The sequence below is a fragment of the Triturus cristatus genome, chromosome 5_2, assembly GCF_964204655.1.
Source record: "Triturus cristatus chromosome 5_2, aTriCri1.1, whole genome shotgun sequence".
Classification (NCBI taxonomy): domain Eukaryota; kingdom Metazoa; phylum Chordata; class Amphibia; order Caudata; family Salamandridae; genus Triturus; species Triturus cristatus.
This window is the reverse complement of record NC_140588.1, coordinates 338,119,208-338,133,325: the sequence shown is the minus strand read 5'-3', so window position 1 is coordinate 338,133,325 and position 14,118 is coordinate 338,119,208. Positions and strand designations below refer to the sequence as shown.

The following is a 14,118-nucleotide window of genomic DNA, read 5'->3' as shown; positions in this document are numbered from 1 at the left end:
TGGAGGTATTTGCCAGATACATCCTGTAGATTTTAACTTCCTTTTCAGAGAATAAGTCAGAAGGTAAAATCCTTGACTTTGATGACCAGCTTGCAGTTTCTGACGTCTGCTTCATCTCATTCAGCCAGAAATCATGCTTAGGTCCCCGTCAACCATGAACAGTGACTTCTTATTGGTGCTTTACTTTAACTTGGCACTTTTTTCCTAAAACTTTAAAATTCATATCTTTGGTTCCCCTTAACGGATATTTGTCATTTTAGTGTAATTTCTCTTATTAAAATGTTCTCTATCGTTACTATTGCCCTCTTTTTTGGAATCAGCTCCCCTTGCATTCGAGGCAATGCCCGACAACCTTCAATTCAGAAAGTACCTTAAGACTATCCTTTTTTGCTTCTGATTTTGTTATTGAGGCTTAGCTTTTTTTGTCTCCTGTCCGAAGCACAGAGAAACCCCTTCGGGGGTCGATTCAGGCGCTATATAAATAAATAAATAAATAAATACTATTGCTAGAAATTGATTGTGAGACTTTTATTGTGTTGTGTTTTGACTTTTTAATTGTTTTGTTACTGCTAAATACTTCACATACTTTTCCTCAAGTTAACCTTATTTGCTGAGTGCCATAGCTGCAAAGGGTTGAGCCCAGATTTATGTAATGAACTTGTGTGTTGGCCCTGCCAGGACTTTGTAACATTTTTCTTTGGAAGGACTCATATCTTCCAAATAATAACCTATTTACCTATTTCCTTACACTTCTATTAATTTAATCCACAGAAACCCAGGTGTTGAGATCACTTGGGTGCATAATAGGTCATTGTCCATATTGAGTTCAGAGTTTTTCTGTGCAGAATTTGGTCTGCTGATGAATTGATGTGGAGGTTTGGTCTGAAGTAGTAAACACTTTGATACCAGTTAAGAGTTACTGGGGAGGGGGGCATGAACTTGGCAAAAAGACTCTAGGTTATATAATATTTTGCTGTAAGCTCATTGCTGTTTTTCAATACTGTTGTAATTTCCGAACCGTCAGTCTGCAACAAAACTCATTATCTTTGTCGCTCTGTATAGCACAGCAAGGGGGCACGGTGAAGAAGCCCACGATGCTGGACAACATACCAGACTATGTATGGTGTTCACTCAGGAACCGACCTTGCTGTTGCTATAGTGGGTTTATATTGTCTAGTTTCAAAGGGGTGCAGCTCGTTATGATCTATTGCACCACAGTAGTAGTCGAATGAAGTCCAACCATCACTGACTACGGTGTCTCCTATTAACCCATGTAATCCCAAACAAATGGTTTATGGGGTACTTTCAAAAGTAGAAAAATGGCAAACTACTATAGTCCTTAATGACATACTGTCCAACACCATGCTCCCTCTGACCTAAAATATCTATGCTCACTCTTATCAACAGCTAAACACTCTTAGCTCATAACACGCCCACATGGGTGATATGAACATCGCAATCCACAACCCTACTCCAAAAGATTTGATTCAGAAAACCATGTAGCAGATGGACTCTTAGATGAATCAGTTGGAGAAATACACTTTCTCACCATGTGAAAAGGGGAAACAACCTTTACAACGCGGTCGTTACACTGCGATACATTTACATTGCGGTCATTACTACGCAAGTCGTTACAATGACTTGCGCTGGATAGCGCTCTACACTAAGGAATAGTATGATTTACTATTCCAACACCTTCCCTACTGTTACACACACTGGAGTTGGAATAGTAAATCATACTATTCCTAAGTCCAGCGCCTCTAGCGCAAGTCGTTGTAACGAGTTGCGTTGTAATAACTGCGATGTAATGTACTGCGATCTAATCGCGTTGTATCCTCACATATCCTGTGAAAAGGCAGTCATTCAGGAACATAAGGAAGGACCTGGGATATGAATGCGCAAAACAACCTTCTACTAGCATTATTGTAATGGTCTCACAGATGTCAGTTTTGGTGTAAGGTTTTCATGATCAGATCCCACCCACTCTCCCATGCTGCTAGGGAAAGCCATTATATCTCAAACTAGGCCAGGAGCAGTCTAAAGAGCATACACTGTGCTATACAAAAGATTGTAAGGTAGCATAAGAAACATCTGCTTAGCCTCCAAGTATCCTAAAAATTTCAGCTTCTCCATTTCACATGCTGGATTTTTATGCCAATATGTAGATTGATAAAAGCAAAACTACAAGTCACAGAAAGCAGTTTGTTGAATGGAAAGTACTACTTGATAGTGTCACACATGACGTGTCACATGGCTGCTACGTTACACAATGTACACATGGATAAAAGATTTTTAAAAACATACATTTAGTTGTTGTATTGTTTGCATTTTGACTTGTTTATGTTTACCTGCTGTCGGAAGGTTTCATTAACCCCATTGCCGCGGCAGGAATTCCGCCGCGGCGCTGGGGGTGTTTGGGGGCAGCGCGGTGGCACTGTGCTCGTGACGGAACCGCTCCGTCACGAGCCACGGTTGAGCTGTGCTCATGACGGAGTGGTTCCGTCACGTCTCCGCCCACTGCGCTAATCGCCCGCACAGGCGGGGAATTAGCGCTGCGTGGGCGGAGCGGCGGCCAACGGCCGCAGCATGACGGAACCACTCCGCCATGAGCACAGCGCAACCGTGGCTCATGACGGAGTGGTTCCGTCATGAGCAGGGAAGGGGTTAATGCATTTGCTGTGATAAAATATTATTGTATTTTATGATCAAAGAATGTGCTTCATAAGAATTTCTGCTATATTCCTAATGAGAGATATAACCATTTTAATTTTCTACAGGAAAACTAATTTGCTGTTCGTTATGTTAAAAATTTCATTTATTTTCAGTTTTCTGCTTTAAAGGGAAGTAAATGTATTTTGGAATTTTACATCAAAATAGGTTAAATAAAGCAATCTTGCTACACACATACCTTTGAACTTTTTCACTCTGCCAGGTTACCAAATATGCATTACTTAATTCACATTTCGATCCAGACAATAAGTCTCAAGCAGTACATTTTTGTATTTAGGTAGGAGAGATGTGTGCCACTTTGAAATTGTTGACATCATACCATGCAGTTAGTTGAATGCGTAAAGGCTATTACAGCAATTATAGCAAGCGATTTTGATGGGTAAACAATTGCAAAGAAACAAAAGGATGTTTATCGCATTATATTGCTATGATGTAAACTTTAGAAACAATAAGAATAGTTTTAACTAGCCTTTTACAGCAAATGCCTGGGCCTACTGTTTCTCTGAACAGAGTTTTTTTCTAATACTGCCACAAAGGAATCCATCAAATGTAACATTATTAGCAAAGCACCGCAGCTAACCTCCATTCTTCAGTCATGATGCTTGTAGACCTTTCCTGCTCAATCAATTGCAAAAAAAAAACACATTTTCACTTGCCACACCACACCTCCTTGCTCTCTAACTCCAAGAGGACTCCTTAACTCCAAGAAGATTGACAAGATTGGGTGCTGCAAACAGCATTCATTAAGGTAAACTCTAAAATGGCATTATTTACTAACCTGGGAAAGCATGCACAATATGTAAGACATCTTCCAGCGACGTGCAATACCTCAAGGGCTTTTTTTTATATTAGGAACAAACTTGCTGGTGCTTTACTGATGATCCCACTGTTTTTGATAAAATCCTGAACTCCCCACAACACTGAACCAACATCAGCTAACCCTGAAACCTTTTCATTCTAGTGGGGTTTGGCGCATTCAGTTCGCATATTTCTAGCAGTTTTGTTATTGACTTAGCTCTCTATTTGTGTTTTGACTGCTCTGACTTTATATCACTTGAATGAGCCTTTCAAATGGCAATTTATATATAGAATAATGTCCCCTTACGCGTAGATTATAAGACTAATACAAAACACAGAGGAACCCAATCCACTAATAGAAAAACAAGTGGTCTACAATATTGATTTTCTGTATAGCTGGGGGCATTTTATGCTTTAAACTATAGAACTGCACACACCCTCACTCTTTCATGGCTGCCAAGTGGCCATTCCAAATGTCACACTTTTAGCTAGTCCTGGCTTGTAGGCTAGACCACTTTGCATCTTGCAATATTACTTTTTCAAATGTTTTTGCTAAGAACCAAAACTAAAAGTCCCATAATCCATCAGCCTGCAGGTAAAAGAAACTGGAATTGCAGTAAGTCATACAGAGGATATGGAGCTTTTAGACACCTATAGAAAGGCAGCTTCCTACCAAAAAGATATGCATTGGTCAGCGCATAAGGTGGTTTATGCCTGAAAAGGTGAATACAAAATGCTACAATACGGAATTTGTTAGATAGTTTCCTATAAAACGTCCTCCCTACCAAAATGTAAAGCACTTACCGAAGATGTGTCCTCACCACTTCCAAATGTAGCTAAGCTGATTAATTATTTATTTTCTCACTTGCACGCTTCATAAACACCCAATTGTAGGCTGGTTTCCAATTAAATATTTTCTTACTGCTTTTAGCTGCAGCTTAACTCTTTATGCTTCTGTGGCAATCTGTTTGCTTTCATTGGCCGTGCTGTTAGGGAGTACTCCATTCAAAGCTAGTTAAAATATATTTCACTCACAGTTTTTGAGGGAGATGGTGGCAGGCACACAAAGACAGTCACTATGCAAAGGAAGTGGTAGGGGGTTTGTTTGTTTGTTCTTCTTGCTTTGAAGACACAGAGAATATGTGCCAGTGGCTTCTCACCTGAGGAGAGCAACAACGTAACATGAGTACTCACTTGTAATCAGTTATTACAAGCGAGTAGCAATCTCGATTACAGCAGTTTATATGTATATCATATACTCCTATATATTATAGGAGAAAATACCTGTTAGACTAAAGGACTTGGAATATATGCACACCACCTAACAAAGACAAAAACGTGTATGTTGTGAAACATGAGTTTCTAAAACTACATAATCAAAAGGCCTGTCATACCTTTGGAATGGAGACCTGGTGGTGTGATGTGAGCGCTCTCTGCTCCACTCCAGAACCTGCAGTGGCAGAAGTGCTTTCAAGATTAATTTCGAATTTCCTGACTTTGTTAAAGAGAAACACCTGTAAACAATCAACAAAGAAAGACTTGAAAAAAGGGTACATTATTCTCCATGATTTACATTAAAAGTAAAGTGTGATTTTGCAAAGGTAACAGCTTGTATTCGCATTATCCAAATACTCTTCCCGTTACAATCTATGTGTGCCAGTACTACAAATCATTTAACACAAAATGAGGCAGATTTTTCAAGTGCAAAGTCACGCAAAGTGATGCAAATCGGCGCAAAGTCTTGAAAAAGTATTTACTTTCCATTGTAAGTTTATCGTTGCGTTGCATTCCTTTACATCAAGGAGGCTTCCCATGGATGGTACATGGGTTTTCCCATGCTACACTCCATGAGTTTGATGCAAAGCCTTATCTACCAGAATTGGAAAACAAGGCAGTGTGCCAAAAAATGCCTCCTTGAGGCATGCATTAACAGGGGGAAGTGTTTTTCATTTCTCTAATGTTTCACAAAATCAAATGTGTCAGACAGATGTATTAAAGATAGTGTAAGAAAAGTATTTTATACTGGAAGGATACCATTCCAGTAGAAAACTGATGTTAGATACAGTAGCAGCTCCTCCGTTATGGCGGAGGAGCGTCCCCCCCACGCCTCCCGTTGAAAGCAAGCAGAGGCAAAGGAGTCAGGACAAAAATAAAATAATAAAACATTTTTATTATCATTTTATTTTTAGCCCTGCAGGCTGCGAGGGTGGGGTGTGTCCTCTCATCCTGATGCTGCAGCACCAGGGGGGAGTGGTGCTATGTTATGTTATGTTAGTTCCACTTTTATAGCGCACGACTCACCCGGGGGCATCTCGGCGCTGTTAAAGAAATCTAACTGAGAGACCAACCATAAGAAGTTAAAACAGGTAAGCTTTTAGTTGTTTCCTAAATGTTCTGTAGGTGGAGATCTCGCGGAGAGCAATTGGTAGCTTATTCCAGTACCTTGGAGCAAGGTAAGAAAAAGCTTTGCCCCCTGTACGATTGAGACATATTCGGGGCACCTGTAAAAGGGCTAGTGTACTAGATGTGAGATTTCGGCAAGGTACAGGTTTTGTAAGTTTTCTTTGCAGATAGCGGGGACCTTTGCCTTTAAGTAGTTATATGTGAGACAACAGATTTTAAAATAGGACCGCTTCCTCACTGGTAGCCAGTGCAATTCCCTCAACAGAGGGCCAGAAGGAGAGCCTGCCGGACGATTCAGGATTATTCTTGCCGCGGTACTCTGGATCACCTGTAGCTTAGCAAGCAAGGTCTCTCCTACTTCGACCAGCAGAGCGTTCCCGTAGTCCAATCTGCTAATCACCATAGCTTGGACAAGGGTTCTGCGACAGTTAATGGGCAAATAAGGAAAGATCCTGCGCAGAAGACGCAAGTTGTAGTAACAGGAACTAGTTGTGGCAGCAATATGATCTTTCATAGTTAAAGTCCGATCAAGTTTTATCCCTAAATTTTTCACACTTTGTTTAGGCAGGGCACTGCTAAGTACTCATGACAGTTTGGCCAGCCCTTTGGGGCCGGTCAAACCGTCATGCACACTTAGCCTCTCTCCACCTCGCTGCATTACATAGCTGGGTGGAAAACCAACATAGGCTCCCACTCTATGTCTGAGCGCCGAACTGAGGTGCTCAGACCAATCCCAGCACTGCTCACATGCTGGGAATAGCCTTCCCAGCATGTGAGCAGCGCTGGGATTGGGAACTGAGAGCCTGCACAGTATGCAGCAGGCTCCTGGCAAGAACGCGAGGATCAGGAGCAAGGTGGGGACCGTCAGAGCAGTTAAGTTTTCTTTTTTTATTTATACTTGTTTGTTTGTGTACGTCCCCCAGTCTCACCGCTTCATACTACCAGTGTCCGCTACTGGTTAGATATTACACACACACACCTTAGCACTATTGTGTAAAGGCATGCATGGCGCTAGGCAACCTGTTTGAGTGCCAGAACTGGGAAAGAGTGCAGCAGCATCATATTTTATTAGATAGGGCTGTGTGAGGCACTCTCCTCCTAGCACAACATAGTGTGGCTGCTTTGCTTGCTGCTCTGAGTTGCACTGTTGTTTCAGTAAATGCGCCCCTGTGGATTTCACCTGCAAGTTCAAGTGCCATTTGGAGATGTACTTTTCTGAGCCGTGATAATGCACCTGTATTCTGCAACAATGTCCCAAAGGGCATTAATAGGAGAAAAACAATTTGGTCTCTCTTACAGTACTACAAGACACGTATTGCATTCAAAACTAGATTAAAAAAAAAAGTATATAGCCAAACACTCCAATTTTTTTATTTTTTTAATCAATGAATTTTTATATTCAATTGATAGCAGCATTAAATATGAATTAGACAGGAAAGTGCTCAGTGTGTTGAATGTACACAGTGCTCGAGAATATCAAGTGGACGGCACAAAGTGATACACATAAAAAAAGTAACTGTTGAAAAGAAATGACAATCAAATATTGTGCATGAAAATAGATACAGTCCAAAATTTCAATAATGTGTCATTGCACCATAAATATCCTTTTTCAGCTGGATACATGTGAACAACATTTCGACCTTCCGCAATTCATCAGGTAATTATGAGGACAAAAGGAGAGCAAAGTGTTTGATTGCTGACTGTATGCATTCCAGCCAGGGGTAGGATACAGGTGTTCGGTGATGAGGCAAGCGCAAGGTAAGTGTTTTTTTATTTTTTATTTTACTTTCCCTGGTAAAATAGCTACACGGATGTGCGTACAATTAATGTTGATGGAAAGGGCATCTGCAAATAGTTCACTCTGGAATACGTTGTTATGGGCAAACTCTTTGTGTTCAGACTTTCAAAATAGTTATCTGTGAAATGTGTCCATTGTTTGACAGACATCCAATCAGATTAGACAATTACCTTACTCTGCTTAATGCCACAAATAGCACCTGCTCTGCCTTTTGAGACTGGTGTCAAAAAGGCGTTGTAATGACAAATGCTGAGGTGCAAGATGGCCGAATTATACAAGAGCTCCCTGCTCACCAGGTAGTCTCCAGAAATTACCCTTGCAAAAGTGAGTGATGGAAGCAGAAAGACAGAGCCCATTGCCAAGAGCAAGTACTCCTGAACCATTAGTAAACAGGGCTCACCATGAATTGCCCATCAGGGGCCTATAGGAGCTTGATATTGTGACTCTGAGATGTATAGGATTACTTCTCTGACCATCTCCAGGCAATCTCTCAGTATGAGAGGGCCAAAATGGTTAATCCTCTGTGTATGATAGCTGTGGTGTATCGTACTGCCTTCCTGGTGCATCCTCATCTACCTACGCTGCCCGCCCCCGAAGTCGAATGTAATGCACATAAGTGAAGTGGACAGGTGGGTGAGTCTGACTGGACTCTTCTCTGTGGTTCCCTCTTCTGAGATCTGTTAAGTATCATCTGAGAGAAAGAAAGAGCTCAGTGGCAGACTTAGAAGTTCACATCATGAGTATTGGCCGAGGATCCAGACAATAACAGACTGAGTCGATAAGTATGCTTTTCTGAGAAGACCACAAGAGAGTGATGGTGATCCTGCCTTGGAAGGGGGCTGTACCTGATCCGCTGTGGCCCAGATTTGCTAACATTTGACGCAGCACAGTTTTATTCTTCCCCAGCGCTGGCACAGTTTTGGCTGCTATGCGCCAACCCACACACCCTTGCCACAGTGCAATGGTGTGTGGTGTGTGTTCTTTAAGCATACGTTTTGTACTAGAAAGAGACTTTTCCAGTACAAAAACTAAGCTTTGAGACATATCCCACTTTGTATGTGTGCTGTAAATGCCGCACTCATGTAAAGTTGGAAAATACGGAGACTATTATAATTATTATTTAGCCTTCCTCGAGGAGGAGGAAAGTTTTGGTGAAAATTCCTGTCTACGAATGTTAGCAGATAGGAATTTGTGTTAAAAACTATGGAAGGTTGCCTGGGAACGCCTAGGTACCACCCATGGAACACAACCTTGATGCAAAATAGCGCATAGCGCAACTCTGGGTCTCTTTGGGTATCTATGCAACAAACATTTGGGTTTGCGTTGGCTAGTAAATCCCACACCAACACTTTGCGCCTGGTTTGTGTCACTTTTGTGAAGCAATCCCGGGGCAAAGTGTTAGTAAATCTCGACTATAAATCTGGGACCATCTGCAAAAACACCTCCCTTAGGGAAGCACTACAGCAAATAGAAAGCCTAGAAAAACTTTGCAACAGAAACTGACCCTGTAAATGTTGTCATAATTCGACTGGAAGCGGGCACAATGTAGTAGGGACTACTATTCCATCAGAGGGTTTAAGGGGCAAGCACCACTGGCCCTGAAGTATACAAAAAAGTGATGGATGAAATGCTTGCATTAATCTCAGTCACTGGTAATTACTCCTGCTGCATACCTCTCCATCGTTCTTTTGCACACCATGCCACCTCAGTTTGGACCCAGCCATATGCAAATCAGCCTTGACTCTGATCCAATATGAACAGTCCAACTCGAACTGCCAGTACAGATTCTCCCTCAACCCGAACACAAGCAACCCAAGACTGGTTTCGTCCTTGTTTGGGCTCATCAGGGGTGTAGCTTGGTTCCAGTGCACAAAGAGCACCGGACCGGACCCAGATCTTGCTGTTTCTTGGCTTTTGCATGGCTTTTTCGTGGGGTCAAATGCAAAAATATTCTAGGGGGGGGGGGGGGCTGTGTGTGTGTGCGCGTTCATGTGTGCGTGCGTGTGTGTGTGCTTGCGTGCGTGTGTGTGTGTGTGTGCGCGCACGCAAAGGCATTGCCACTATTCTATCCAAGCACTGTGCTGGCAACCTCATCAATGCTGTCTCCACGCTAATCCACTCATCTCTTGGCACCAGCTGTGTGTTTCCCAGTAGCACAATGAATCCGTGAGAAACTTTTGAAGTGAAGAATGGAAATACTTGCATGACTCTTAATCACTGTTCATGTCTCTGGAAAGCATTTCTAATTATGTCTTTATTGCACTCTTAGCAACTATAGAAACATCATATGCAAATAAGCATTGACCGTCCTCCAACAGGAAAGTCCAGTTAATGTTCATAGGCTAATTAATTAGTGTCATTTCTCAGTCAGGTGAAACGTGGAATTCAACAGAGAGCTGTGAATGAGAATTCCACCAGGAGTCACTCGGTGAGGGGTTGGGGGTAAGCAGGGCTTGTCTTCATAAAAACTCAGGGACATATTTACAAGCCCCTTTCCCCACCGGAGCGTGACTTTTTCTGACGCTCAGGTGGCAACTAACTTGTAAATATGCAGGCGCGGTGCGTCCATTGGGGTGTTGGGGCGTTGCCCCTCCGCCCCCGCCCGCAGATCCCTCGGCGCCTCTGAACTTAGTTTACTTAAGTTCAGAGACGCCGAGGGAGAACTGACAATGCATGTCAGTCAGCATGACGTCGGACCGTGGGCGGTCCGGTGTCATGTTGACTGACATGCATTGTCAGACCAGGCAGGGACAGGCAGCACTGCAGCACAAGTGCGCATGAGTGGGAATGGTGCGTGAATTTTTCGCCCGTGCCCAGTCATGCGCACTTATATTTTTACTGACTTGTGCATGCCCATTAGGAGCCCCTCGGTCTCCTAATGGGCAGGTGGCGGGTGAAGAGTAAACTGTGCCCTCAGCCAATCCTGGCGCTGCAGCAGCGCCAGGATTGGCTGAGGGCACAGGGATACCTTCCTCCCACGTCTCTTTCTCTGTCTCCGCACCTCCATTCCCCCGTCATAGCAAATGACAAGTAGTTACGAGTCCGACAGAGCACATCTTACACAAGAATCGGATGAACTATCTCTAGACTCTACTATTTTGCGCCTAATATGTACCGGTGATTGCAGGTGGTGGGCGCTTAGCGCTGCTACTCTTTTAAGGTCCGGCGTCCGGTCCGGGGCGTATTTCTCATCATCGGCCTTCACCCCCAGAGCAAGAGAGAAAAGTCAGTTAACCGGGGAATAGAGAGAGAAGGAAACAGTGACATAAGGGAACGAGGGTGCAGAAAGGAATGTGTGAGAGTAACGGAGCTGACCTAATGCCCATCGCTTATATCATTACAAAATGAAAGCAGAATGGTTTCAAAAGACCACGTTTGTGAATACAGAGCCGCAGTATGTATTTTGTTTTCCAATGCACGCACCCAACAAGCAGGTATTTCAGTACCTCCAGGAATAGTGTGCTTTCCCACCAGGGAAAACATGGTTGTTCAAAGAGCGAGGAGGCAACAAAAGTAGGGCTTCACTGTCCAACACTGTAATGTGGCGCTAATGTGTTTAGGTGTGAATAAATCAATATGGCCACCTTGCTTTAGTTAGTTAGTTATTTTCATATTTTGAATGTTTTATTTCTCTCTACCCTGAGGCTGCCTGCACTTAGAAATTGAAAAATTTCAGCAAAAGACTACGTTTCCAGCAAGTGTTTTTCTTTTTTGGATCCATTTCACAAGGAAGCAAATAAACGAAAGGAGGAAAGAGAAGGTAATACCTGTTTCTTGAAGTCTCGGACCAGTTGTTAATTACATGAGGAGGAGCGAGACAGAGAGGGAAGAGGGGGAACAAAGGAGGGGGGGCAGCTGCCAGCAGCGGGAGAACTGGACACTGTCCTTGTCTTCTTTGGGCATGAAGGAAAAGACAGAGTTCTTTTCCTTCTCTGCCCGTTTCGCCCGTCCCCAACGGCCGAGCCTTAACCATCGGCCTTGCCCCTTGGCAAATTCCGCAGTGGGGGAGCCATGTTTAAGAAAGTAGGGGAACGGACTCAAGCAATGACTTATGACAGAGCACATCTCGCAAGCGGGGGGGGTCGCGCCGGGGTGGGGGGCCGAGGGAGCATAAAATTAAGATGAAAACTTACCTGACCGCCTCTGCTCCGCATTGGCAATGGCACCTCTTGAGTTCAACAGCACTGGAGTGGCAACCCCTCAGCCAATCCTGGAGCTGTTGCAGCGCCAGGATTGGCTGAGGGCACAGCTTACTCTTCGCTCGCCGCCTGCCCATTAGGGGACCGAGGGGCTCCTAATGGGCATGCGCAAGTCAGTGAAAACACAAGTGCGCATGACAGGGCACGGGCGAAAAATTCGCGCACAGTCCTCACTCAGTGCTGCCTGTCCCTGCCTGGTCTGACAATGCATGTCAGTCAACATGACACCGGACCGCCCACGGTCCGACGTCATGCTGACTGACATGCATTGTCAGTTCTCCCTCAGCGTCTCTGAACTTAAGTAAACTAAGTTCAGAGACGCCGAGGGAGCTGCGGGCGTGGGCTGGGGTGGGGGGGCAATGCCCCAATGGACGCACCGCACCTGCTGAGATGTAGGGAGGGATATCAAGCAAGATGGATGTGACAACAACAAGATAGGACGAGATAGCAAGATAGGGAGAGGAGAGCATGGGGGGTTGCGAGACAATGGAAGGGGCAGCAAGAGACAGTCACAGGGCAGTGTCAGCAGCACCCAGCCAGTGACAGAGGAGGGGAGATGCTGAGATAGCGTAAGAGATAAGGTAGGAAGGGATACTTAGATGATGGAAAGTGAGAGTGTCACTGGAAGAGAGTGACGCCGATAGAGCAGCTCGCAGCCACTTACAGGTGAAGGTGGTGAATTCTGGGAGAGAGATAGGTAAAGAGAAAAGTGACAGTTCACAGAGGCACTTTCACAATTGCTTTATTAACCTTCCTGCTTTCTCAAATTTGTTTGAAAATGCACCATTTTTCTTCTATTTTTTCAAAATTTTCACGGGAAGAGAATCGCAACGCACCCTCCGCAACGGTGCAGTATGCCAATCATTTTATGCCCACCACTTTCAAATGTCACCAGCCGCCCCTGTAAATATGCCCCTTTCTGCCGCAGTCCTCTGCGGCAAAGGGGCGTGCAATGGCTGTTGCAGTGGGCGTTCCACTGCAACACCCACTGCTTTTTTGACACTGCCCCAGATTTACAAGGCGGGGGCAGCGCTAAAAACTAAGGCCAGGTAATTTCTCCTAATTTTTTGCTCTTTCCATGTGTGCTGCATTCTGCACCACACATAGAATGAGCAAATCGCCATTCTTGATTGACTATGTGCAGGAAGGTGTCCCTTTCTGCACACAATCACACCTGCAGGGCAGGCAAGGGTGCCTGCACTGACGCTTGGAAGATTTTTGAGCGCCAACGCGAGGGGAAACGCAGGGGAGCACCATATTTTACGGCGTATCCCTGCATTTGAAAAATGTTGGAGTGCTGCATTGCCAAATTTGGCGTAACACCACTCTCCATACTTTAGTAAATATACCCTTCAGACTTTATAGTGAAAGCAGAAAACTCATATCCAAAATGGCACCACTCCTGATCATTTCCTAGTTCAGTCGCCATGCTTTGGTAGTAGCTCCTTCTGTTTCCAGACATGCAAGCGTCGCAGAGAGCTCTCAAAGCCATCTAAAGTTCAGAAAGTTGACAGAGACCTGGCTGTTACCTAAATCTGGATGCAACAACCATACAGACTGCAAGTCGCTTGCTTTATATATGCAGTGAGCAAAACTATCTGTCACACTTCATACTTCTCTATACATCAGATGCCTCACCATGCCGCTGCATCAAGTCTGGAGCACATCTCTAAATGTCACACACATCAGCACAGTCCACCCATGATGGACACATCACAGGACACCTTCCTCCAACGTGTACAACTAATGGAGTAGCAATTTACTGGGCCAACCGAGAAGTGCTCTGGGACCCGCCATGGTCTAGTAAAGTGCTTTAGTAATGCCACAGAATGAAACACACCTTTGGCATGGTTATAAGTGCTGCTTTTTATCTGGTGTGATATTGTAACAAAAAATGTGAAGTGTTTTAAGGGAAAATGTGGTTCTTTGTTTTTCTCATCTTCCTGCATAGGAGAAAGGTAATGTTTTGATAATTTTAGCTTACATTGCAGTATCCGTCAGAATACACAGCATTTTTTCATCACAAAATAACCAGAGAAAATTAACATTAATTTACATCGTTAGGGGATTATTGGGAATTAGTGATTGTTATTTGAGCAGTGATAGGATTACTGCTGTGCAGAGGAACTAACTGTTTTATGTGTGAGATGCCTGGTTGGAGGGTGCGGTGAGGGTCAGCGGGTAGCAGGT

General features: G+C 44.0%; 1 protein-coding gene across 3 annotated transcripts in view; it reads right to left on the bottom strand.

The window, feature by feature from the left end:
- Positions 1 to 14,118, bottom strand: part of LOC146822954 (serpin B10-like) — a 454,260-nt gene that overhangs the window by 278,159 nt on the left and 161,983 nt on the right. For all 3 annotated transcript variants that reach the window (XM_085607111.1, XM_085607109.1, XM_085607110.1), the window contains exon 3: positions 4,923 to 5,042. In XM_085607111.1, the coding sequence (XP_085463237.1) occupies positions 4,923 to 5,042 (120 nt within the window). The remainder of the gene's footprint in view (positions 1 to 4,922; positions 5,043 to 14,118) is intronic.